Source organism: Psittacula echo (assembly GCF_963264785.1).
Source record: "Psittacula echo genome assembly, chromosome: 4".
Classification (NCBI taxonomy): Eukaryota; Metazoa; Chordata; class Aves; order Psittaciformes; family Psittacidae; genus Psittacula; species Psittacula echo.
The window spans coordinates 25416437-25441704 of NC_137738.1; the positions used below are offsets into that span (position 1 = coordinate 25416437).

General features: G+C 36.8%; 1 protein-coding gene across 1 annotated transcript in view; it reads left to right on the forward strand.

Moving 5' to 3' along the window:
- AKT3 (AKT serine/threonine kinase 3) overlaps positions 1–25268 on the forward strand; it is a 150893-nt gene that overhangs the window by 63768 nt on the left and 61857 nt on the right. The window contains exon 3 of the mRNA XM_080614898.1: positions 18940–19065. Within this exon, the coding sequence (XP_080471024.1) occupies positions 18940–19065 (126 nt within the window). The remainder of the gene's footprint in view (positions 1–18939; positions 19066–25268) is intronic.

The following is a 25268-nucleotide window of genomic DNA, read 5'->3' on the forward strand; positions in this document are numbered from 1 at the left end:
ATCAGCCCTCCTCACAAGCGTGTCAAGGTCCCTCTGGATGGCATCCCTTCCCTCCAGCGTATCAACTGAACCACACAGCTTGGTGTCATCGGCAAACTTGCTGAGGGCGCACTCAATCCCACTGTCCATGTCACCCACAAAGATGTTGAACAAGACCGGTCCCAACACCGATCCCTGAGGGACCCCAGTCGTTACCGGTCTCCAGCTGGACATTGAGCCATTGAGCGCAACTCTTTGTGTGCGGCCATCCAGGCAGTTCTTTATCCACCGAGTGGTCCGCCCATCAAATTGATGTCTCTTCAATTTAGAGACAAGGATGTCATGTGGGACAGTGTCGAAGGCTTTGCACAAGTCCAGGTAGATGACGTCAACTGCTCTACCGCTGTCCGTCAGTTCCGTAGCCCCATCATAGAAGGCCACCAAATTGGTCAGGCAGGATTTCCCCTTAGTGAAGCCCTGCTGGCTGTCACCAAACACCTCCTTGTTTTTCATGTGCCTTAGCATGCCTTCCAGGAGAATCTGCTCCAAGATTTTGCCAGGCACAGAGGTGAGACTGACTGGTCTGTAATCCCCTGTGTCATCCATTTTCCCCTTCTTGAAAATGGGGGTTATATTTCCCTTTTCCCAGTTGTCAAACTTCACCTGACTGCCATGAGTTTTCAAATATGATGGCCAGTGGCTTAACAACTTCATTCGCCAGCTCCTTCAGGACCCATGGATGGATTTCGTCAGGTCCCATGGACTTGTGTACGTTTAGGTTTTTCAGATGGTCTCGAATCAGGTCCTCTCCTACACTGGGCCTAAGGTCTTCATTCTTACAGTCCCTGCGTCCGCCTTCCAAGACTTGGGTGGTGTGGTGAGAGCCTTTGCCAGTGAAGTCTGAGGCGAAGAAGTCATTAAGAATCTCATTTCCCAGGAGTATGATGAATCTCATCATATGAAAAAATCTTCCACTACAGAAGCAGTATTATTTTAAATATAAGTTAATGGTAGTTAAAAGTAATAATAGTAGTTTCCATCCTATTTGCAGATCTAGGGAGATCTTTGAACTGCTTTGTAGGAATCTACAAAAGGTTACTGAAGCAACACCCAGCCAACATGTCCATGGTGTGGGACACAGCACTACTCTTGGTATTTAGGACTCCTTGTTTCTACTGGAAAATGTTAGGGTTCCATGAACTGAGAAATTTTAAATGCCATTGTGTTAAATAAAGTCTCTGGGTTCTTTAATGCTTGTAATTCTTGAGAATTCATAGTCAAGTTCTGTAGAAAATGGTTTCGTTGCAGCTTCTCAAGATGCATAGTAAGAATACAGAGAAATAAATTAGCACTGGGGGACGGGAATTATGAGCTCCAGTCCAGTTTCTCTTTTAATATTGAACGTTAAAATGAATGTTAACATCCTGGAGAAATAGGAGAGAAGAAAAATTATAATGTTTTTGGGTTAGAGAAAATGACTTTAGAACATGAGGTTCTCAGAACCTCTGTGGGTACTGAGCAGTATGGAATTGCCTCGCCATGAGAAAGAAACTTAATGGGAAAATGTAGAGAGCTCTTTAATGTAGCAGCAAAAGAAGTAATGGGGCTCTGTGACTGAATCTTGAGTCCAGACTTATTCAGAACCAAAATGAGGGCGTCTGAGAGAAAGATTGAAAACTACATCTTGATACCCTCAAACCAAAACAGAGTACATTTTGGAAATTAAGTAATAAAAATCAGATAGTTTTTTACCACTGTATGCATAACAGGGGAGAATTCTGTGGACTTGTTCCTTGAAGAGGTCATACTGAAATGATGAGTTTTCATTTTTGTCTTACAATACATGATACTGGGAATAAAAATCACAAAATGTCCTATACAGATTTGCACAAGATACTCAGATTAGCAATGAAATGTAAACTTGTTGAGAATTTGTCCAAGACTTGCTTGGAGTGTTACTCAAATGAAACAGCAAAAATACAGTTGCTCTTTGCTGAGCTCCCCTCTGACATGCTGTTTGAGAAACACTGTATCAATTTAAAAAGATAAAATTAGTGTAGTTCCTTGTGTGTTTCATAGTCTTTCTTAGCTGGGTACTGCCGTTGCCATCAGTTTGGCACTTTCATATTCGTTATCATGGACAGTTAGAGCTCTCTTATTGAATGTGGAGTGTCCAGATATTTCCTTTGCTGTGTATTTTTGTTTTCTTTTTATACTAAGTAAAGTCTATTAGTCCTTTACACTTTACTGTGTGAAGGTACTGATTCATAGCAATCAAGTAATTTCTTCATATTGTTCTGATATGTTAAGTAAATGGAGTTGTTTAAAGGCACTGCAAAGGCACTTCCTCTACTGCATGGTTTGTTCCTGGGTTGAGAATAAAAATATTCTGTTTGTGGTGGTGCAAATACAGGTGTAGATAATGGTATAGAAGTATTGTGTAAGTCAGCGTTAATTTTCCTCCTGAAATGAAGGCAGGAGTGTTACTCTTTCTGCGCTTTGACCTAAGGAGCAAACACACATGAAGAATGCAACCAGGCAGCACAATCATCCTTTCACAAAAAGAGGCTGCAACAAGAAGTGTATGATATCTGCGTTGGTGCTTGTACAATCAACAATAGATACACATACAGCCCTCCCATGTGTTACTCACATAACCGGATCCTTTCAACAGATGCCCAGTGTGACAGGAAGGGAGGGAAGTTTTGAAGGCAATATCCAGAGAATGTTTTCTTTTTATACCATCTCAGATCTAATGGTATGCTGCTAATGAAGGAAGAGGTTCAGCTAGACCCTGGATGGAACGTAACTGCTTTGCCACCTCCCCTCCCCCCCCCCCCTTTTTTTTTTCTTCCTGTTGGACTAGTGAGCTGCACAAGTGGCACATCAGACAAGGAAGACCACTGGACTGCAGGACTGGCAGGAGGAGGAGGGCTTTTCCTCGGCCACATTAGCTGAGGTATAATGAAAAATTGCACCTGAAAGTCTCTGAGGAGTTTTGTTGGGACTAGAAGAGTCTGAAAACAGATTTATTTAAGGAGAATTAGAAACTTGTAGAGAACTAGAGCGTTTCTCTGTCTTAGTTGTCACTGATCCCTTGACCTCACCTTATTCTGCCCCATACAGAGATTAAAAGTGTATTAGAGAATGACCAGATCTCTGGGAGATGCTCCTCCACTTAATCCTCTCTGATTGTGTGAAGAGGGGTTGCTGTCTGTAACCAATAATCGTGTGACTAAATTTCAGTCATTTCCTATCAAACTGTGATCTGTTGGTACAAGATCAAGCTGTCACTGAAAACTAAATAGTCTTGGTATAAAATTGAACTGAATTAAACTGTAGTCATCCAGAAGAAAAGCTTTTGTTAAAAGTGTTTCAGCTGTGCTGCTGATGCTTGCTATTCTTATGTGCACACTTGATAAGCAAAAGTGTGGAAGTCTCTTTAGAGGAGATGAAAAATTTGTGTCGCTTCTCCCTGATGGGGAGCTCAGATTCCCTGGGGAACATCAGCATGGAAAAATGCATCAGCATCATAACTGATACTCATCTGCAGCACGATCCCGGGAAGACAAAGCAGCATTTTACCTCTCGGGATTAACAAACATGTGTCAGCTTTAGTACTGCTGTTTGGTAGCCAGGTGATAGACTGCCCATATGTCCTCTACCTCATTCTGGCATGAGATTTTTTTTTTTCCCGCTTTTTGGAATTTGAAATAAAAGCATAGCTTTATTCTATTGTCATTTGTTACAGTTCTTATGTCACAGACATGAAATTTTAAAAGATGTTTTAATAATTTCTGTACCCAAGTTTATTTTTCTCACTGTAAGTCATTACTGGGAAAGCTTTCTTTGTTTGCTTGTCTGTACTGGGGACATACAGAAACAATTATAGAACATAGATGACTTGCATCAAAAGAAACTTAAGTATATAAATAGTTATACTTTAAATGCTTTAAATAGGAGGATGAATGTTAAGAGTTCTTCAGCCACCTACACAGCTCAAATCCCTTCTCATAGTGCAGCATGGTCCTTTTGGTGGTGCCATGCTCCCAAATTGCACAGGGAAAAAGGAGAGAAGGAAGAGGCTTTTTTCAGACACTTGCAACTTGCATCTAATTGAACAAGTGTCCCCAGCTTTGTCTCTGGGATTTGGACCAGCAACGTGAAGATTTCTTGACATAAGAAAAGTAGTTGTTTAGCAGTTAGTGTTTTGCAGTGCGGAGAAATGGAAGTTAATATGTGGCTTTGAAGTATCATGAAGTTGAAAATTTAATGACTGGAAGCTTGGAGAAATGGCGTGTTCTGTCTTCTAGTAGTCCATCACTGGCATTTTAGCACTCTGAGGGAATAATCTGTAGGTCATTTTAAGCAAGTTGGAAAATGTGAGTGTCACATCAGTGTTATGCAAACATCATTGTTAAAGGCTGATGGAAGTATAAAGTATGGATTTCCCTTCACTCTTACATCAGTTTCTGTATCCATTATGGATGAGATCCTTCTATTTCATTTATTTAGATTTTACTTAATTTATTATTTTTAAAGGGAGTTGCAACCATGATTCTTAAGGGATTCTGTAGTTCATTAAATGAAAAACAAAAGACGCAACTACCTCTAATAAATGTTTTGATTAAAATGGACATTTCTGAACCTTCTACAGACAATACCTGCTCAGATGTGACAGCATTTGTGACATCACCAGTACAGACTTTCACAAGGATTTTGAAGTCAGTGTTGTAAGTCAGTTTCCATTTTGTTTTTAACTAGAAAATTGTGCTGTTTACTTTCTAGAGGAAAAAGCATCCACTAAAACCATATCAATCTGTTTAGTTAATTAAAAAATGATGCAAATACATTTTTTGAAAATTACAGTTCCTATTGGTCCCTATTACTTTGGTGTAACAAATGTTTAATATTTGGTGCCACCTAATTATTGTATGTATAATCAGAATTTCAGAAAGGCCAGATGTAGGAAGTGTTTCATCTTGTATGAAATCTGACTTCTGCATTGAATAATGTAATTGTAGAGTTTGCTGAGATCTATTTAAGGTCATCCTGTAAGTTATTAGAGTGCTTTTGCATCAAAACTATTTTGGAGGCTGTCCTTAAAAGCTTTTCGGTAATTCGGATTAGGAAAAAAATACATGCTTGTAGCACAAAACCCACAAAATGCATGTCTGTTAGCAGAAAACCAGTAACAAACCTTAACCTTGATACTGGCTAGATAAATTCACATGTCTTATCCAGGTCACTCATCTTTCTGTTCTATCTTGTCACTGGAATTTTGGGGTTCATAATTCATGGCTCTGTTTTAGAAGTTTTTTAAGTGACTGAAAATGAGGCAAAAATTGTGTGCTAGTAAAATTGCATAGGAGTTTTGCATTTCTGCTTTTTAGTCAGGCTTTCTTTTAATTCAAAGGACTGGAAAACTTGAAGCAAAAGAACACCTCACTTGGCTGGATATTTCTTGCAATTGTAATATAATGAAATTATACAATAGAAAATACTGGAAAATATGTATATTAAAATTGAACTGTATTATGATTCTTATGTGGGTGTTACGAACAGTTTTGTTCAATTTAAAGCAGTGAAATGTTTTGGAAATATGTAGAATACTGAGATTAAAAACGTGAGGGTTTTTTTGTTTGTTTGTTTGTTTGTTTTTTAGCTTCATTACTTTAATTGTAGGCTGCAAATTTAAGAAAATACTGACCAAATAGTTTTTATCTTCTTGGCACTGCTTCTATTATGGGAAGTATTACATGGCTTACTCAAAATGTCAATTTATATTGAGATCTCTGTGTTGCTAAGATTTTGTTAATATCATTAAATCATAATAGCCACTTCAGAAATGCATGTCAAGGTATTGTATTTCTAGCTTTTTTCAAATTGTAAATTCTAAGTGATTTTTCAATTATTTGCCAGAGTGCTGAGATTTGTACATTTTCCTTATAGCTGACATATATTTTCATCTGTAATTTCTATACAAAGACATGTGTGCCAGAGTATTCTTTGCTTGTATACAATATGAATTTGTATTAGGCGAATTTGTATTAGACAAATTTGTATTAGGAAATTCTTGGTTTAATATTGTGTCAGAACAATCATGGCATCGTTGCCTAGAGATGCAGTTGATATTAGAAATTTGAATCACTTGAACCTGATTTTCTAACTGAATTGGAAAACAAGAATTGCAATCACAAGGTAGACCATCAATCTAGCTAATCATTAGTTAATCTTGCCTAGGTTCATGCTGATACCCCTTCTCCCTTGCTTCTTTCTTCCGCCTAGCTAGTCGTTTCTCCTTGGTGCTGATACTAGCTGTAGAGTGAACTGAAATTGTTTTGATGTGGTCAAATCCTATTTTCTTGGGGTGTATTTTTGGTTAGATCATTTTGTAGGTCTGCCTCAGCTGCATGGACTCCAGTGCTGACATCATGGAGTGGGACATGGGATGCACTGCACGCTTCCTTCACAAGTGTTCTTCACCTTCCCACATGCAGTGTGCTGGTAGTAGATTGTATTTAAAGTGAACCACAGTGGCGAAGGACTGGAACTTTCATTCACCATCGGTACTCCGTGGCTAGTACAGGACAAAACCACATAGCAGTTAAAGGAAGAACCTGGCTGTGTTGAATGTGTACTCCAATTTCCTGAACGCGAGATTGTAATTTTTTTAAGAATAAGTGCTCACACAAATTTGGAGATGCCTCACAGTGTTAAAGGAGAGGCTGGCTTTTTCTAAAGGTGCTAGTAGGTGGTGGGTGCTGGATTGGTGGGAGAGTGGCTGGCATTGCCATGGTGCGAACAGCTAGTTACGTGGTGATGTTACAGGATCCAGCTAGAACTGTAGATGCTGAATGTTTGAAAATCTGTTCTTGAACTCTTCTGAAAACATGCTGCTATGAGATGACTGATTATTCTACTATTGGCCATTTGTGTTGTTAAATCCTTTTGTCAGAGTCCATCCTTTGAAACTGAAGACTAATCCAGTCTTTCTCTCTTCACTCTGCTTCTCTCTGTTTTTGTGTGTGTGTTTTGTCTCTGAAGCCCTTCTGTTCTTTTGTCATTTTTAAAAATATAGTTAGCAAAACTGTAATTTATTTATCAGGAAATAATAATATTTTCAGTGTTCCTAATATTGTGTAACTTTACAAATTATAATATTCTTCTTTCTTTCATCTCAGTACTGCATAGTTAAGCAAAGGTTACATTAATTGTTCTTTAGTGGTTAATTTAAGCCTAAACATGGTGTATAAGTATTTCAGGTTACTCCTGTAACTGTTTATTAATTTAAGTAATTCTTCACTGTGTTTCATCTGGTGTTTCTCAGCTCACTTGCATAGCTTTGCCACTCTGAAATTCTTCACATTCTTAATAAACTTGAATAGTTTCACTGTCTTGCAATATATGCGGTGGTGATCCCAGATCATTATCATATATTTTCACTAAAGTGTTCCTAACAGAGAACTGTAGGGCATCATGGGTGGATATTTGACTATGTAATCCTATTTTGCTCTCTTCCTTTTACTCAGTTTCCTATTTCTATTCTGTTCCATCACACAGCTTTTTTCATCCACACAACTACCGCTCCCTTAAACTTATTAAAAGCTTATAAAAAGTTGAAATAAATGGTGTCAGTCTTGACCATTTTTTTTTAATTGATATTCTTAAGGAAATCCCATATGTATCTTGAGCATGATTTTTCTACTCAAACACAGTGCTGCACTGTTTATTTTATGTCAGTTTGCATTATTTAAGTGTATGACTTAAAACAGAAGTACAGTTTTCTTTGATTGACATCCAGGTAATTGACTTGAAATTTTCAAATTTTCTTTATTAACCTTTTTTCTTGGTTCTTCTTGGGGGTGTGGGGTGTAATCCTCTGTTTATAATCCTTCATCTTAACTGTCATCATTGAAAGGTAGCTGGTTTTTGCCAGTGGTTTTCACCTCACTTACAATTTCTTAGTAATTGTAGATGTATTCTACCTAGTTCTGGGACTCCTTAGTACCTAGCACTCTGCTCCAATACTTCCTTTTTGATCCGGAGAGTTGAAAATATTTGTCTCTTCCCTGAAGCAGATTTCTGTTGTTGTAAAAACCAATAGAAGAAACCATTCTGGTTCTTTCCAAATACCATTGCCTCAGTTGCAGACTTCATTTTGTGTCTTGTTAATTTTTCACCAAATTTTCATCTCTTATTTTGCTTAAGCTTTGTATTTCCCTTGCTTGGAAGTTCCCTACATCTTATTTGCTGTAAGCAGTACTTCCAAGGTTTATTAATTGTGACGTTTAACTACAGTGATTCCTTTATTTAAAGAAGCCTACATTTTCTCGGCTCTGCTCAACTGGTTCCTTACCTTCTGTGATTCCAGGATGATTTGGTGGAATGAACAGGCTGAAAAGCTGGAAGTATGTGGTAAAGAGCAAGCAGACCCTGAGAGTTGGATGGTATATTTTCCAAATTTTGATGGTCCTTATGAATGAAGTGCTTGGATTGCTAATAAAAATACTACAAAGTACAATCAAGGAAGAAAATGGAGATGGAAGCAGGGGAGTGGATTTGAAGTCTTTGTCTCCCTCCTGTGCCCCATTCTGAAGTTTAGTTTCACCTTAAAGTTTACGGAGCAATTCCTTACCCAAGTACAATGGAACTGAAATATTTTGTGGTTACTGTTATATAGGTCTTGAATTAATTCCTCTGTACTGGATAGATGAAAAGGAAAATACCTCCCACTCATGCATTTTGGAGCCAACAGATTCAAGGAGCATTAGTGTCAATAAATTACTTCTCTGAACTTTATTATGTGTGATATTTAGCCAGTTTGAGAGAAATAAAAAATCCTTGAAGTGGACACTATTTAAATTTGGGGGCATGGGATTTTCTGCAATTAACTAGATTGCTATGGTAGGCCAATATATTAAGCTCAGGCAGTTTTGCTGCTAATTACACACAACTTCTCTGGAGTATCGGATATTCAGATCCATTTTATGAATATGGTAGAGAGAATAACAACTGTAAAACAAAGCACTGTGCATGTAAGTGACTGTTAGCGTGTATTTCAGAAGGGATAAATGCTCACCATATGGTACAATTACTGTGTCCAAGTTTTCAAATTAGCTTCTCTCATCCTCCTTATTACTGTCTTTAAAAAGAGAGGAAAAAAACCCAACATGATTTATCTACTCTGCAGCAGAACTCTTGACGCAAAACAGCAGCCCAGTTCTGTCCAGTTTTTTTTTCCTAGCATAATAGAGGCTGTCGGACTTTTTTATACTAATTACTGTGTGAGCCTCAGATGAACCCCCTTCAATTCACAGGGCTTTGTTAAGGGAGGAGCTGTCAATGTGTCTGCCCGTTTGCAGCTGTGCTGTGGCTTTAGCTTGCTTAACATTATGCTGCTTTTTAGACTTGACAGAAGGGATTTTTTTTTTTTTTTTTTTTTTTATTAAGGCAAAGCAGCCTTGTAGCGAAATGGTTTAAGCAGCTGCATTGTGGGGAAGCACAAAGAAGTTATTATTGTGTCTGTTTAGGGGGGTCGGATAGAGGGGGGAGATATTCGGCTGCTGTTGATGCCGATTGTTGACTTGCCATCTGCCAGATAGGGAGAAGAAAAAAATGACAGCTCCAGCAGGGTGTTCAAGAGGTTGTTTGGAGAGACGCATAAACATGTGCAGATGTCGAACTGAATAATGGCAAGAACTTGAGACGGTTTATGATGCTGCTGTTGTGTGTGCATATACAGAATGAATGTATGTGGAGATTTGGTTAGGAGGAGGGTACGTATTAATTATCATTGTCCCCCACCGCCTCCTTTACTTCTGTTAATTAGTTCAGGAGTTTAATATCTTCCCTCCCTCTGTTGTTTATTCCTAAAAAGAGCCTTTTCTTGTAGGGAAGAAAACTTTTGATTTCTCCATGTGGTGTGTTTAAAAAAAAAAGAAAACCCAACAGCTTAATAAATTTGGTATTGTGGAAGCAGAAAGAGTGATGCAGTTATTTCAGTCTCAGATGTTTGGTGGACAGGTGCTATTACAAGTTTTTACATATCTTTGTCTGTCTACCTCAAGACTGATATGTTGCATACCCCTGCTACTGCATCCTGAGCTTTTCTTATGCAGAAAGTGCCAATCGGTGATTGCCTAGTATTATATAGCAGACAAGTAAATGCTAGGGGTTAGATGAGATTAGCAACTAATTTTCTCTTTCACTTGATCTTATTTTCAGTTCTTTCTCCAAAGCAAGGAGCTGGTCAGGCATAACTTACATTTTCCTGTTTGACAGTTGCACATAAAATAAATTTGGATGGCTCTATAGGAATACAGTTTTCTTTCTTCCACTAAAATCCTTTCTTATTTCTTGTTCGGTGATTTCTGGTGCTGCCAAGTTTCTAGGATAATGTGAAAGAAATGTGAAAAAGGATACAGTCATGGAGGGAGATTAAATTAGCCCAGAAGGGCTAATTGTCTTATCCAGGTGATCTCTTACTTTAAAGATAAAAATGGAAACTTTGAAATACTGAATTTTCTTCTGTAATATAATGTGAAATTCAATGTTCTGATACCTATATTGAACTGAAAAATGGAAAATGAAATAGTGGTTGAGGTGCACTGTAGCTATGGATTGCAGGCATTTCTTCCAGTTATCAGGGTTTTTTGGTCAGTCACAGCATGACTTCAGTACTATCTGAATGAACCTAAGCACCTCTTTTCACCAAGCTCCCATTGAAAGAGAAAGAATCCTTTTTTATTGTGTCTTCCGTCTCAGGTCTAAGAAGCACCAAGTCTGTAAGTTATTGATAACAATAACTACTGATAGGAGCATTTGATGTGCCCTTTTATTATCACTGTGACAGGGTGGCAGAAGTCAGTTTAGGATTATGTCAGCTTAATTCTGACTGAAAATTCAGGTGCGGCTGCCTCCTACCCAAGAGCTGATTTCCGCATCTGAGCCTAGGCAGAGGTCAACCAGCACTACAAGTGGAGAATTGCTTTTTGCCCATTAGTTGAGTTGTCAGTTCTTCTCCATCGAATTGTGCTGTTTTCTCTGTTCTGTCATTGCTGGTGTGCAGGCCAAGTTACTTGGGTAGTGCTGCATTGCTGTTCATCGTGAAGCATTTCATGTAACCAGAGTTCTCCTGATGTGTACAGCAGCAATGGAGCTGTTGTTTCAACTCAAGCAGTTTGAGGAATGCTTCTGCGTATCTTAGACTGATTCTTTGCACATAATGCTGGCTAAAGCAAAAAGGTTGACTTCAGCAATGTGCTTGAGTCAGAGACAAGGAGAAAGTTCAGAGGAGCTATCTTAAAATTATTGCAATGTGCTGAGTTTTAAATTGAGACGGCTTGCTTTGTGAAAACATGCTAGCAAGTATACCAATTTTAAGAGGGGAAAGTCACATAATTTTTGACAACACATTAATCTGTCAAAGAAACTCAGCTGAATGATAATGCTATTGTCAAACTTATCATACCCTTTTGCAAACAATGGAAAGTTTGAGATTTCTTGTGTAAACTACCGTTGGCTGTTTTACAAAATGTTGTAAGTAAAGGATATTAAGAAGATGTTTAATTCAACTTAACTACATGTAAAAAGCATTTACATTTTAATTGTCTGATTTAATGTATGCATTCATACCAACTACACGTATTTAAGTCATTGCTGCTGTAGCTGTCTTAGTGTAATTTAGAGATGAATATTTGTGTTCTTGTCCTACTCTTAAGATATTTTCAAAATCTGAAAAAAGATCTTTGGTCTACTAGCACTTCATTAAAAACAGAAGAAAGTCATATTTTTTCTGTTACACAAAGTACCACTTGATGCTGATCATCTTGTATAAAAAAAATACAAATATTTAAAAGTACTGAGAATGTGGAGGTTTTTAGCTATAAAAAGATGATGTGAGACAATATTCTACATGGTTTTTTGCATTTACCACGTATATATCACAACACTATTAAAACCTACAGAACTGCTTTGAGAAGCTGCTAAATGGTGTTTTGAATTTTGATCCGATAAAGCCTTATGCAAGAGAGAAATTTAGAAAATGTGAGCAGTGTCCCTAAATGTTTCCAGGAGATATAGACCTTGGTTTTCAGTTCCTGAATAGCAGGCCTATTTAGAAAATATTGATCTCCTTTGTTGTTCAGGGATGCTGTTGTTCCAGATCTCTGTTGTTCCAGACAGTGTATGCTACTACCAACTTCTGTTAAATTTATTTATTGTTCTCATTCTTATCCTTAAAGAATGAAGGGGAAGTGAGAGTGATGTTGAAATTGGCAAGGTTTTCTTCCTGTTGGCTCAAAATGGACAAGGTAAAGGTCGATTCTCAATTTATCAGGATGTCAGCTAACTCGGTATTTCTGGTATGATTTTTTTAAAAGGACAAAATTCTCTGACTATGGAAATCGAGTATGTGCTGTGAACATTTATTTTCCATGAGACGCCCAAAAACATCAGTAATTCTGTGTGGATATTGTAGATGACCAGTTTGAAAACTTTATTTATGTTTGAATAGCGGCATGTCTCTCTGTTATTGAATATTTTCCTCTAGATTTTTTGGTATTTTAGAGAAAAGATTATTAATGCAACAGGAAAGCATTGAATAAAAAGCAGGAGCTGAAGTACTGATGCATTTGCACAAGGCAGTGCAGTGTATCACACCAGTAGTCCTGGTGAAAAAATGGGAGACTGGTGCTTTGAACCCTACTGAGCTGGGGCACATAGGTTGCATATAGAACCTAGGGGGAAGAAACTCCATGGTAAGAGCAGAGAAAAACTTTCCATTGAGGAGAGTGGTCCTTCCATCACTTTACCTGCAGAGGAGCATACTGAGACCATGGAGAACTTCTCTGGCTTTGCGCTGCCTTGTGGCTCCACCTCTTCACTTGAAAGTACGTTGCTTTAGTACTAGGAGCCTGCATATCTGATCAATACTTACTACTGCTTCAGTGTATCTTGGCTGGCATGGAGAAGAGAATGCTGTCCCTCCTTTCCTGTCCCTCCTTTTGATCAGCTGAGGAACTTCTAGATCTTTTTCCCCAAGCTGCTTGCTGCCTTCTGCAGAATCTCAACATCTGTGCAGTTTTCACTGATTTCTGGCCACACAGCTGTGAATTGCTGAACATAAATTGACCAGTCTTTATATCTGCACTGGATCGCTGTGATGTGGTGGGCAGTGAAAGGTGCTTGAATTTTCTTACCTTAATTCCCCATTTTGCAGGAAACTGAATGGAATCTTAGCTGTGGTATAAGCCGATGCGCACACCTCGCATAAAATGTTTCCTGTTTCCCAGTTGTGAGTGGAAAAATTAATTTGTCTAAAGTTAAGTACGGATGTGCTGAAAATGTCATTTAGCATTACTGGGATCTGTGGGAAAACAGTTAGTATAAATAAATAATCACTGTCTCACAGTAGAAAAGACACAATCAGAAAACGTTAGTTCCAAATTCTGCTTCTCTTTGAACAGCTGGCAAATATTTGGGAGGGGGTGTATAATAAAAATAGCTTTTAAAATGCTAAGGCACAGTAGGAAAAATACCAGCTTAAATTAATTTTTTGGTGTGATTGAGATTTTGTCAAATCTTTTGTATGCTGTGTAATTGCACATTCATATTAGATTGAAAGAGTCATGAGCACAGGTATACTTTTTAGGGTTTTTTAAAACATTTATTTTTTACAGTAGCTTTGAACTATCTTGCAAGTTTGTTATCATTAAATCAGACATAAGTAATTATTTAACAGAAGTGCTGGTGTCTGCTGACTTAATCAAATAGCCTGCTGATGCTTCTAATCGTGTGTTAGGTAACACTGCCCTCAGAGGGCCAAGGTGAGTAAATTCAATCTCAAAACCACTGGCATTACTCCTGATATTTTACTTGACCTGACATGAATTACAGTTGTTTTCTTTAAAGAAAAATGCTTGGTTTTAAGTTGTTTTATTTACTTTTATGTAATTTTTTTTAACTTGCTTAAATAAATTCATTCTTCCCCACCTCTGCTTGGTATTAAATATTAGTGTAGGGGAACTGGAGTCTTGATTTAACAAAATGTGCCATAAAAAGAAAGAAAAAGAAAAAAGGGCAAATAATATTATTTCTATTAATCCATTTTAGTAAATTGATGACACGGACAAGAGGCATTTTTTTTCCCCTTTTTCTTTCTTTCTTTCTGTTTTTCTTCTTCTTTCCCCCCCCCCCCCCCCTTCTCCTTCCCTTAAATCTCACTTATGTCTGTGTGGCAGCTGTTGCTTCTTTTAAGGAAACAAGTTTTTGAACTCAGGTTTCTGTTGCTTATCAGCACTGTATATTAAAGACATTTCCTTCACACCTCTAAAGCCATTTACATATTGAAAAATGTAGATGTTTTGCAGAAGTGATTTTGAAAAAAAAAAATCCCAACTTTTTTAAATAATAAGATTAATTTTAAATTACTGAATAATTTTTCAAGAATTGCTAAATCTCCATATGCTTAGGATGAGAAGTGGTGAGACTAACAATTGCAACCATTGAATCTGAGGTGAAGTGTATGTTTGAAGAGAGAGTTTGAGTTCTGAGATGAAGTAAAAAAATTATGAACCCTGAGTGGTACATTTGTCTAACATGGATTTGTTGACTGCTCATATGGTTTCTTAGAAAGCTCTTGTTTGTGAAGCTCCTCAGCAGTATCAAAGCTACAAGCATTGCATCACTAGAGCAAACATATTTTGTGAAATGTCCTGAAGGCAGGATTCTTGTTACTAGCTGTCACAGGTAGAAAAGAAAAATCATTAAACTTGCAGTACAGAGGCTAATACAGACCCAGCCACAAAGATCATGTTCTAAATAAACTTTCATTAAGCATTGTTTCTTAGTGTAGTTAGCAAGTGTATTATTAAATACAACACTAATTAAAGAGTTGCATGTTATAAGGATGCATTTTGCATGAAGATCAGATTGCATTTTCATGTATTTTGTGCCTTATTTCATCTGTTGGGTGTATTCTCTTGGTAGTTATTAAAAAAGCAGCCACCAATAATCTAAACCTGATTCCAAATCTGTTTTCTGTGTGTATGTATTTATTGTTTGTATATATCTGTGAGGTATATATTCTAGTGTCCCTTTCTCAAGTAGCTTTAAAAACTTTTATTAGAATTAAAATCATGTAGGAATTGCTTGGCTTTCTTTGCTGCAGTGGTTGAAATTACAGACCTCTTCTTACTGTCTAGTAAACAGGTCCTAAAAGAACATGTTTTTCAACTTAGAAGGGTATAAATTTAAGCAAAATAATAATTTAGCTTACATTAACTCAGCAGGAAGCAGGGTACAAACTGATTAGTTGTCTATGGCAGATCCACTGCTTTTTTAAGTACCGGAGCTTATTCATTAAATTGTCAGGGTATCTTGTGTTTTGGTTGGCGTGCCTAGACTTCTCCTTTTGCATGGAATTTCTTTTCACTTGAATTAATGAATTTTAGATGTAAATTTCCTGTTGTTAGCTTGTATTGAGGTATTTGATAAACAACCACTCCAAGTATCTTTAAAGTAATTTAATATTGTGCATACTGTAAAATACGCTTTTTTAAATGAGGCGTTGGTAAGTCAGAAGACATGCGGAAGTTTTTTCTTTTTCAAATACTCTGCTGTGTTTTAATATTTTTTTTGTATGGAGGATTTCTCTTTCAAAGCAGTTCCATAACAAGATGTCTAGTGAAGTATGGGCTAACATGTTTTTCTGTCTTTAAGGAGATTCTGTAGAAGGAATGCAGTTGTAAGAGAGCACCTAGAGTGCATCTTGAGAGCCATTAAACCACTTGAGCAGCTAAGTGAACTGTTCACTGATACCACTGTTTACTTTAGTCTTCAAAAGTGTTCTCCCATTTGTTAATTAAATTACAAAATAAATAAAGGACAAATGATAAATATTCATGCATAGGCCATCAGGAGGTATTGGAATATTGGTAATTTCAAGACAAAACTAGGGGGTTTGGTGTATTGTGTGTGTTTGTACAGATGTCTTGAAAAAGTCTGACTGCGATTCATGTTGGGGAATTGTTTAGGAGAAACATTCTTCAAAGAAATGTATCTATGAAAGAAATATATGGATCCTTATGAAGACATAGTATTTTGCAATTGCTTTTAAATTACATCTCCTCTGTCTGGCTGTAGTTTGCAGGGTGAAGACAGAGGTACAGCTGTGCTCACGAGAAAACTGGTACTCGTACGTCATTCAATATTTATATCTTCTTGTGATTAGCTTTTTTCTGAAGTTGCTAGCTCCCTTCAGAGGAGCTTGAAAGTGCTAGTCATACTTTTCTAATGGTTTTTCTCCAGACAGATCATCAGCTACGTAACTCAGTAGATGATAAAAAATCTGTTCTCTTTCCTGATTAAGAGTCTTTGAGTACCTAGTAGAAGCCAAATACAATCTAAAATGTTGTCCTAAGAGGAGAAGAGGGATTAAGTGATCAGGGAAATGTGCACTGGGGTGGATCTCTAACAGCACCTGCTAGAAGGGTCTCCTTTTCTACAGGTTTAGTTCTGAAGAGTGTGTATGTGAGTAAACGAAGTCTTATGTTCTTTCTTGAACTGACTAATAAGCGTACTTACCCTATCAGCTCCGATTTTTAGAACAGAGCCTGGCCAGTTTATTCCTTACAGAAGGGAGGACTGTCTTTGACACCTAAACTGTTGGATGGCTGACCTGTTTTAGGCATGTTGGTATTCTCTCCATGCTGTCCTTGAACTCTTCAGTAGTCTTAGGTGCCTGCCTACCATTTAGTTCACCTTCTAGAGAAGCCTAAGATCTTGATAGATTTTAAACCTAGGAACAGGCACTTTCTCTTGTAACTTACTGTTCCAACTAAGTAAGATATAATTTATTAGAATTGTACAGAAGAGTCTTGTTATGGTCTGTTTAAGAAAGCAACAAGGATATTAATATTTTTAAAACTTACATTGGGTGATCTGATACATAAGGTTTTGTTTTGGCTTCAACTTTAGAGTTCATGCAGATTTCAGCAAATTTGTCATAGGGCATTTTTTAAACATTCTTTACTATGAGTCATACCTTTACTTAAGCCTATGATTATTTCGTTTTCAAGTATTCAGCAAACTTTATGCAAAAAATGCCGTTTCTTTTTCATGTAATAGTTATATGTTTTTCCCTGTTGGTATTAAAGTTGCATGTTTGTTTTCCCATACTGCGTTTGTATTTGTTCTCCAACTTACAAACTGTCATGCCTGTTTTTTCTGCTTGTTTGTTCATTTTGTGTTTTTTTTGGTGGTTTTTTTTGTTTGTTTGTTTGTTTTGTTTGCTTTTATGTTAGCTGGGATTTCCCATTGTGAAATCAGTTCAAGTTGACAGTGTCAGCAGTGATGTTTCCAGCTGAACTAGCCCCAGAGAACTGAGATAGACAGCTCTGAGTCAATACAAATGTAACTAGTGTTATATTAGCTCTATTAATTTTGTGGTCAAATTAAGTAACGTTTTCAATTTTCTTTGTACTTCCATGAATAGACTAAAAAAAAAAAATCAAGTAGATACCCTGCTATCTAGAAGCAGGACTAAATAGGAAGAGTTTTGCTTATGAGGGGCAAGAGATACATTTCAGCATGAATAACCTAGTATTAATTTTTCTTTTTCCTCTTCTCCTACTCCCTACCCCACTTCTCTGCATAAATACATGTTGAAAATCAGAAATGTAAATAGCTTTAGTTAGATTTTTAACCCGTGGGCAGCGTTAAAATCTTTACAGATTGTGATCAAGTTCAGATAGGCCATATTAACAATTCCCATGTTGAACTTCAGTGTCAATTAAGTGATTCCTCTCATAGAAAGGTAAAGATGGGATTAATGAATTTTTAATTAGCCTCCAATGGAGTAATCTTCATGTCAGATGGATGTAAACTTCTTTCTGACCTTTGAATTGTATACAAGCTAAGTAGCTACAGCTAACAGGATGCTAGAGTGGTCTGTTTCTAAGTGTTTTGCAAACAGTGAGAAGTCCTTGGCACAGTTGGAAATTGTTAATACACTTTTTTTCTTAATATGTTCAATTGTATAATGATGAAACTGTGGCTTATTTAAAGTCTTAGTAAGTACTTGTGCATAGGTTATTTACTCTGCATAGCTGATGGAAATCAAAGAGAGAGAAAGTCGAACAGATATGAACTCACCTGTACTTAACTGAGTAATTGCACTATATAAATGAAATTGTTGCTGAGAATTTGGTGTGGCATTGTAAAGTATAATGCTATTAAAGAGATCTTTTTTTTCCACCCTTAAATAGCAAATAAGTGGCAATAATGAAGCTATTATATATTTGCTGATCTGTTCTGTATGTTTCTGCCTGAATACTTCATGGCTTGCAGAATCTTCTGCTCAGACTGGGGTAGGGGTAAGGTGGAGGTGGTGAGTTTGTTGAGGGACTTACCTCTTAGAAGGTAATTGGATTTGCCTTTTCTTTTTTATTCCTTCTGCTTTCAGATATATTTGTTAAGTACATTTTGTGTAGGTTATCCTACTAACCAAAAAATTTTCTTGTATTTGTTTAGTGTATGATTTGAGGAAATCAGTAGGTTTTGCTGTGGCTCAGCAGGATAAATGTTCTACCTTGTCGTAGTTTAGATTTCATTTTGCCATTAAAAATCAAGCTGTAGTGCTTATTTTTGCCTGCAGCAAATTTCAAAGTGTTTATGCGTGCAAAGATGTAGGATTTTGAAGAGGATAGTGTGATAAAATTTAGAATTATAGAATATTACTGTACAGTACTTCTAACTTCTTATTCCAGAGGCATTATTGTATAGTCCAAGCTAACCATTGCAGTTCCATTTTGTAGGGAGTTAAGATTTCTGTAAATTGAAAATGTCTGAAAAGATTTGGGTGTAATTAATGTTAGACACTGATAGTATGTTATGTTTTTTAATATCAAATTGGGTTTTTTTTCTACAGTATTAATGAACATTTTTTTTCTCCTTTAGGAGAATATATAAAAAACTGGCGGCCAAGATATTTCCTGCTAAAGACAGATGGCTCTTTCATAGGCTATAAGGAGAAGCCCCAGGATGTGGATCTGCCATATCCACTCAACAACTTTTCAGTGGCAAGTATGTATTTCCAGTATTTATTATTCTCTCAGCATATTGACAAAATATCTGCTACATATTGCTTCATGTGTAGTTCAGAATATATTGGTAACACTGCAAGTTTCATGCCATGTGTCAGACTAGTGCACCACTAATCTTACGTCCAGCTCTACAAGATATCTTTACCAGAGCACTGAAGATTTTGCTCTGCGTTGTGTTTTTTTGAATATTTTTGAAAGTCTGAGTTCTCATTTTTGTCCATGTGTGTGTCTGAAGTGTCTGTGTCTAACAATAACACTTGACAAATTATTATTGTAAGAAGAAAATTCCTGGAAAGCTTACTTTTATCCTGATCATTGACCTCTTTTCTCTTTTTCAGTAGTATCTCTCAATTCCCTTGAAAACTCAAATTAATTAGAAAATTATCTAGACTTTCAAATGACACAAAATCACGCTAAATTATTTTTCTCTTGGATAATCAGGTAATCAGCTCTCCAGCCTGGTTAATCAGTAATTTCAAGCAATCAGACAATTTGCATATATTAGCAAAGCTACAAAGTGTGTATCTGTTGGATAAAGTGAAGACATTTTGATTTCTTGTTTTCCAAGAATGTTTCTAGAAGATAAATCTGTAGGGCTTTTCTTCATCTGGCAAAGTGAGATTGGTAGATAAGTGTTTCTGAACAGGAATGAAGGGAATGATATAAGGGGGGGAAATATAACGGTGCAAAAAATCTTCCTGTATTATATGAGTTGTGGATATTATAGCTAGAAACTTTTAAAGGAACACTGAAAGATTTACCCAGTTTCTTTCAAAATTGCATTAATGTACTGCAGTATAATAAATGAGGGTGTTTAGTTTTGTGGAGGGGTATACAAAGTAATCTGTGTATTTTATTTGTTAAGAAAATGATCTCATGCTCCAAGCCCATGTCTTCTCCCACAGCTAGAGAATGGAAACTGCATATTCTGATTGTGACAGAAGTCATGCAAATGATGTTGAGCGTGCAAGTCTTCTAATAATAATAGATACTCATTGACCTTTTTTGCTATTCAGCATAAAAAGCAGTGATATCTTCAGTTTGCTCATATGAGTAGGAATTGACTAGATCATAGGTTGTAACTCCTTAGTTATTGCTCTGAAAATCCTGACCTACTCATTTATTGCAGTTAGTGTTTTCCTAGATACTTTTTCTCCAGTGTGCAGCAGAAAGAACTACTGTAGAACTACAGCAGGCTTTTTTTTGTCCTGCTTTACCATGTTCTTTATTGCATATCATGTATTTCTTTGCTGCAGCAGCTAGGAAGATGATCCAAATGGTAGTTCTGCTAAGCAAAGAAATGCATAATTAACAATTAATTACAGTGTGTTGATACTGGTGTGTGTGTTTGTTGGCTTGTTTTGTCACTTTTGTCATTTTGATACCCAAAGGTCATTTTATGTAATTCTGGTATTAAAATGCCGCCCCTGAACTTTGCCTTGATGGAAATTGGAGGATTCATATTGTTTTCCACAATGACACCATCACCACCATTACCCACCCCTTCCTCAACCCAACTGAACAAACAAAAAAATCCTTTCTGCAACTAGCAAGTGCCATGGATCTGATTCTTAGGCAATATAAGCTAAAGGAACAGTCATGTAATATTAAGTGGAGAAATACTCCTTTGGTAAGCAAGATGAGGTTTTCTGGCAGGAAAAGGAGTAATTTAAACAGAAATGATTGCTGATCAGTGCAAGAGTAGGGAGATTTTTCACTCATAAAAAGAATCCCATGAAGATAAGTGAAGTACCTATGTAGAATGCACAGGATGAAAAACAAAACTGCTCTAAATCGCAAGGGACTGTAAGTATTTTGTCGTATACTTTATCTGTCTGAAGTTGAAGTCATGAGTAGGGCAAGCAAAATCGCTGTGTGAATGAATCGGATCTCATGGGCAGTACCTGATAAATGTCAAGAACTGGTCACATGGCCTCTGATCCAAGAGTTCCTGAGCTGCTGCAGTAGGTTTGTGGCCACAAGCAGTGCAACATATTTTTCCTGCAATAGTGAAGTACATTTTTCATAAATTACTAGCCAGGCAGATGGAGTGTGAGATCACTGTTAATACCATCTTGATTAGGTTGGCAGGGACTTAAAGATATGTCTTTACAGTCCTATCTTCATGTAATCTTTGTAGCTATCTGTAAAGTGAGAGTGTGGTCTCAGTCTACTTTCTGCTCTCCAAATGATAGACATCTTTGGCTCTTGCTTACAGCTTGTTATTTAAGCAGAAAAGGCCAAGGCTGTGGCATTATTTTTGTAGTGCTGGTGGAGTTGAACACTGGAAAGTTTGCACAGCTCTGCTTTGTTTGATACTTGTTCTGTAGTTTAAAACTTTTATATCCAGCTCTGTCACACTAGTTAAAGTCCCACACCTGAGCATTACTCTCTCCCTGGTCTTGTGTTGTCTGCTTACTCCATCGTGAATGACAGGAAGGCCAGAGAGAATAAGTTATTTTAAATATGTCTGACAGTGCTTCCAGTGCTATATATGTCTTTAAAGATATAAATATATCTTTTAAAGATAAGAGAAGGTGATGTAATTATAATGGTGGGAAATCTGTTGCAGAAGCTTAAAACTAGTTGATACTGGTTTGCAGAGGTAAATTTAGAAATGTGAGCTTTCTTGAACTGACTGGTTAAAAACCAGCTCTTTTCAGGTAGAGACAGGCAGTTGCAAGTAATCAAGCTATTGTAGCTTAAGGAGATGCTCCTGATTGAGTCACGGTAACTGAGTGGGTGTGCATTCCTAGCCCACTTCAACTGCAAAGTAAAATATGTTAATGTAAATTGCTTTTGCTTAGGCATTTATGCAGCCAGAACCAGATTAAAAATCTGGATTCTGCTGGTATAATTTATCTGTATAGGAAGAGGCCTGGGGAAAAAAAAATCTGGCTTTTAAAACTCCATTATGCTTCTTTGGAACAAAACTAGTACTCTGGGTGACAGGAGGTATACCCTCAGTGACACACACCCCACACCCTGCCACCCCCCTGCCAAATCAATGTAATCTCACAACACTGTTTTTGTCTTGTCCAGTGTTGCTTTGTGTCAACCACTTCAGTCTTTGATTATCATCATTATTAGGGGAAGCAGAGTGGGGAAGAATTCTACTTCAGTTCTATTTAAGGAGCATTTGTGGCTTTATTGATAAAAAATACTTCTCACATATGCAGTGAGTATGTAGGTAATCACATAGCACATTTGGGATGAGGAAGAAGAATTGGCCCTTTGCCTTCATTTTGATCTTTACGTGCGGAATAATTGGGAAGAGCTGTATCCCTTCACAGTAGCCTTTGAGCTTTGGCCAGAAATGATGTCACCTGGAATTTCTTTCCTGTCTTGAAAGATAGTGCTTTCTAAGCACTCTGTGCTACAGCTACCCTTTTTCTTGTCTTTGAAAAGAAAAAGCAAATTTTAGTTATTGTGAAAAGGTGACCTTTTATAACCCCTTTTTTTTTTCTTCTCTGCAGAAATGCTTATCAATGAACCTTGGCTATTCTCAATTGAGGATTCCAGTCTTAATCTTTCAGTGGGCAACAGACAAGGTTTCATTATTTTGAGGATTTAAAAATCTTCAAAACATGAATATTGAAAGGTTTCAGGGGAGTGATGTTAGGGCTATAAAGAATTCTGAAGGCACTTTCTAAAGAAATGGGTGGGAAAATATATATGTATGTTTTAAGTGAGATTAAATTAGGCATCAGGATGCGTCGGCATTAGATAGGACCTTGTGTGCAACTCCATAATTAACTTTTCAATGAGATTTAAGTTTAAGGTCTCAGGTTTTTTTAATTGTCACAACACGGGATGGCATGAACCCAGAAATAAGCATGTAACTGTAGATACTTATAATTACAGTGTAGATTTCATTCCAAAATAATCGTGGTACAATTGAATAATATTCATTAAATACTGAAAATACTTATGGGGAAAAAAATGGCAGTCTGTATAACACACTGCATATGCAAATGCATCTATGGAAATTTGAACTCTAATGTGTATAACCAGTATTACTGTCTGTGTTGAATGGGGAAATGTTTTGGGTTTTTTGAAAACTAGACCAATAGTTCTCTTTAGGAGACTTTCATATTACTTTATGAGTGATTTCTAGGTGGTATAGTTGATATTTTGCCATTTGACTTAGAAGTTTGGATGCAGTTATTGGCTTGGGTCATGAACTAAAATCAGTTCCTTGGTCTCATCATTCCATTTTAATGGACAGTGCTTTCTTAGACACCAATACAGCATACTGTAATTTCCAGTTATCTCTAAATAGGGCCTGGTATGAGCAAGGCAGGTCAAATTTTACAGCCAAGTCTGAGAGATTTTATGCTGATGTGATACACCCAGTTGCATTAATAAACTTGGGGTGTTTGCATGAAAGAGAAGGATATATAATTTTTCTGTGAAAACAAACTAAACCCCATACAAGCCCCAACAATAAAATGCAGAAATCTGTTTTCATTCTCCTGCTTTGCATGTGGGGACAAATGGCAAACTAGTTGTAATGACAAAAAGACTTCATTTTTGCAGTAAGGATCATCTTTTTCAGCTTCAAGGAATATAATTATTTTTTGGTGTTTGTTATAGATATTATTATCAGTCATATATGTTGCTGTGTCATTGTAGCATGTATAAGTATTTGTCATGAGCCAAGCCCCACAAAAGTGGGATTTCTACCCATACAGAACAAAAAGTCAGTCCCTGCTCCAAAACACTGAAATTCCAAATATAAAACAAGGGACAGCAGATGGATGCAAACAGATGGGGGGAGTATGAGAAAACAATGAGACAGTATTAGCCTGTAGTACAGGCAGTGGTCTCAACACATCAACAACTAATCCATTGTTAAGGTTAGGTTTTTACTCTATTCTCCCTTCTTTTCTCTCTCCTTGCTTCCCTCCCTCCCATTTTTTAATACACGCTGAAGGTGGGTTTTAAGGAGAATTTAAAAGAGAACCAGTATGGCAAGCAGAGAGAAATTAAAAATGCTTTTGAGAAGTGGTGCTGAAATTGGAGCAGTAGAAGGATGGGTGGCATTTTGATGTTGGATAAAGAGTGATACCAAGGATTAGGGGAGGCTGTGGGGACAGACCATGCTGAAAAGCTACATATATTTGATATGATAGAGCTGGGTAAGACTTATGGAATGCAAAGAGAAGAGTGATATGATCAAAGGGACAATGGAGAAAAATGATCTGTTCAGCAGTTTTGGGGATGACATTTTTAGGGGAAGACTGCATTCCTTGGAACCAAAGAAAGGGATATTAAGTTGCTCACATGAATCTCCATGTGACAAAATTTTCTTTTAGGGTCATACTCCTCATAGATAAAACGTAGTGAGAAAGGAGAAAACATTTTGAAAAGCATCAGAAAGGTAGTTTTCCAGTAGGGAGTCGGTAAACAAGTGGGAGAATAGAGAGAGGACCAAGCAAAGGGGGTGTGTGTGGGTGTGCATACAAATATATAAAAGCCATGGCTTTTCATATGTATATGAGCAAAAGCACATGTATCTGTCTCAATGTTATGAAAATGGTGTAGTAGCTCTACTACTTGTCTAACAAAAAAGGTCATCAGAGAAAAGTGAGGATTTGAAGTGCAGAGTAGCAGTAATGGAAAAAGGTATTTGTAGCAGTGTGTTCATTAAATTTTGACATAAGAAAGAAAAAATGGCAGTAGCAACTGAAGGTAAAGGTTGGGACAGAAGTGTTTTATATTTTAAAGGAAAAACCAAGAGAAGAATAAGAAATTAAGGTTAAATTATAAGGCAACCGGATATACACATGGATAGATACGCATATCTGTATATAGGTAGCACTCTGTGTATTTAAAAGTGCATATATTCTAAACAATATAAACAGTGGTTTAATACGATTTCTTTTTATATCATATGATAATCGCAGGAAGTTATCTTTTGTACTTACCCTCAGTTTGTATTAGAAATAATTTCTCAGATATGCAACCTTCTGTTCGTTTTTTTAGTGCAGTTTTTTATGGCTGCTTGTATGTTTAGTATTCTTGTCTAGCCACATCAACAAACTGCTGATGTTGTAAGCTTCCATGTATGAAATAATAAAATGGCATTAGTGTATTTTTTTTATGCTGGATGAATGTATTTAGGAAAAGAACACTGGTGAGTACATGGTTAAAGTTACCGAATTCAAACTTTAAACTTTT